Raw genomic sequence first — 2,655 nt, 5'->3', positions numbered from 1 at the left:
GGATGAAATACAGTACGTCAAAGAGGAAACACTAAAAATAGGATAGCACCAACATCTGCGGGATTGAGTGTGGAAATAATTAAATTGTCATTGCAAAGAAGTGTCTCATACCTGAGATAACCTTTTGGAGCCATATAAAAGATTGTTTAGTCCAGTCCTCCTCAGTCGCCTACCTTCGCTTCCAGACAATTCTCCCTGTAGCTGTAGAGGGTAAGACCAATTTTACTATTTCTGTTCATGCTGAGAGAGAAGAAACCTCCATTAAAGGTTTTTATGGACCTTCTGGGAGCTGGAACTTAGCTAAATGCCTTCTGCTTGCACCCTTGTGGTGCTCTGAGGGAGGCTCAGTGAATGATGGAGGGAGGGAGGGCAATCACCAGAGAAGGTGCAGCAAAGGCAAATGAATGGATCTTTGGGTGACACACACTCCATGCTGTTTCACAGGGGAGGTGGAGTTTGGGAGTCACTCATGGGGCTCATTGCGTCGACTTGCACGGACTTAGCTTCACTGAGCAATTACCAGAACAAGCCCTGCAGATTAGGTAGGATTGAGGATGCATTTGGTCTGGAATAGGCAGGCAAAAAGAAAGAGAGTTTGCTGGGAATCTCAAGAAAAGTATTATTAAAAATAAAAAGGGGATTGAATAGAAGTGGATCTGGGGCTTCTCTCACCACACTGATCTCTTGCTCCTGACAGCTTTGCCGATACTCCAGAAAGATGTGCTCTCGCGGGCCCTGCCACAACTATGAGTCCTCCTGCCATGGATCCCAGTCTTCCTGCCGTGGATCCCACTCCTCCTGCCACGACTCAGGACCCTCCTACCGTTACACCATCCAGAGGCAGCCTGTGCAGAAGTACAACTACGTGACGCCCTGCTGCCCCGCTGTGCAGCCCTGCCGCCCGCCTGTGCAGCGCTATTGCCCCCCCATACAGCGCTACTGTCCCCCAGCCCCCTATTGCCCCCAATACACCAAGAACATCTGCAAGCTGCTGCCATCGTACCCCAAGTACTAGCAGCAGAATCCAGCCCCAGCACCTGGACCCACTGGCTTGCTCCTCACTCAAAGCCTTGAGCTTACCTCCTTGCTCATCACTTGCCAGCCATGCCATTTCTCTGAAAGTAAACATTTTTAAAACAGTTGGAGGGTAGCATGATATTAGGTTGAAGTCTCTCGGTTTAATGAGCTTTGAGCTGTTTATCTTCTTTCTGCCAATGCAAAGCACACTGTCCACTAGGAATAGTTTCATTCTTGCTTTGCTGCTTCATTCTCCAGCAAGACAATAAAAATTATATTTCAATCCTACCTAACAGTTCTGGATGTTTTTAGTCACCACTCCATCATATCTGCTTGTCTGGCAGCATCTGTTTTTTCTCATGGTTTTAGAGCCATGCTTTAATCACTGGTGAAAATAGCCAAAGTAGGACGAATGCCAAGGAAACTTGAAAGTCAAGGAAAGTGCCTGCAGCATCCACCAGCAATGCCAGGAGCACTGCACTGCATGCAGAGGGCTAGGAGAAACACGTCGAGTTAATTCCTGGTGAAACCAAATATTTGCACTGAGGTCAGCAGATGCAATGGCGGTTTCAGAGTTACAGCTGGGGGCCTGTCCTGCACGTTCATGTTTTCACTGCAGATGCAATCTTTAAAAACCGCTGCTATATTTGGAAACAAAACAAAGCAAATCCAGCAGGGTTTGGAACCTGCCTTGGAAACTCTCAATTAAACAATTTCTACAGTGTAAAATGAGAGATTTCCCCAACATGATTCATCCACCCCAGGGCAGGCATGGGCAATAGGCTGGATGAGCTGGGCACTGCAAGTACCTAGTAAATGACCAGTTGGTATATAAGTAATTGGAATTAGTTATGTATAGGTTACAGAGAAATTTGTCATTATAGAGGCACAGCCTTCTAAAAAGGAAAAGTTGCAAACGGGATGCAGCAAGCAATTAATTACTCACCTACATTCAAGTTGTTGCCATTGCTAAGAGATGGCTCATTTTCATGCGACCCTTGGCAGCTGTATTAAAAACTCTTTTCCTTATTTATTCTTCACCTCTCTGCAGTTGGGTATTGAGTCAGTAAGGCTTTCTGTCCACAGGAGTGGTTTTGTCTTTGAGTAGATATGTTCACTTTCCCTTGCTGCCCTAGGCCTCCAACTTTCTATTCTGTGACTAATTATAGCACATTTTATTTCCTCTTCCTTTTCCAAGTCCCATGAAAGGCACAAAGCCTCTGAACTGGTTATGCTTTCTTCTGTGCTCAAGCTTGAAGCTCCCGTTAACTTGAGGATGAGAAATGGCAGCAACAGGGAAACAAGAACAAAGCTTGTTTCTGTTTTATTCCATTCTAGTCTAGTCTATTTGATTCAATTCAATTCTAAGCTGTTGTCAGCCCTGGAGAGGTTTGATACCTGGAACATCAAGGACCAAAGCCTTTGTGAATGTTTTACCTCATTAGAATATTTCTTTAAAAATCAGAGACCATAGGCATTTGGCAAGAGAAGAAGTCCTCTATACCTAATGCTCTAAATAGCTTAGAGGAACATTTCTGCTCTGCTGAGTATGTGTTAAATAACGTAACAGCGGATTTCCACAACCAGGATAAACTGTGAGCAAACCCTTAAGGATTAATGAGGAGGAATCTGCCTTAG

The 2,655-nt window shown here is 45.0% G+C and overlaps 1 protein-coding gene across 1 annotated transcript; it reads left to right on the top strand.

The window, feature by feature from the left end:
• The first annotated feature begins 718 nt into the window (after nt 1–718).
• LOC126041109 (putative small proline-rich protein 5) lies at nt 719–1,015 on the top strand. Its single transcript, XM_049806382.1, has one exon. The coding sequence runs from the start codon at nt 719–721 to the stop codon at nt 1,013–1,015; it is 297 nt and encodes a 98-aa protein (XP_049662339.1).
• The last annotated feature ends 1,640 nt before the right edge of the window (nt 1,016–2,655 follow it).

Source organism: Accipiter gentilis, chromosome 7 (assembly GCF_929443795.1).
Source record: "Accipiter gentilis chromosome 7, bAccGen1.1, whole genome shotgun sequence".
NCBI lineage: Eukaryota > Metazoa > Chordata > Aves > Accipitriformes > Accipitridae > Astur > Astur gentilis.
Note: the sequence above shows the minus strand (reverse complement) of the source record. Positions and strands in the feature narration are given on the sequence as shown.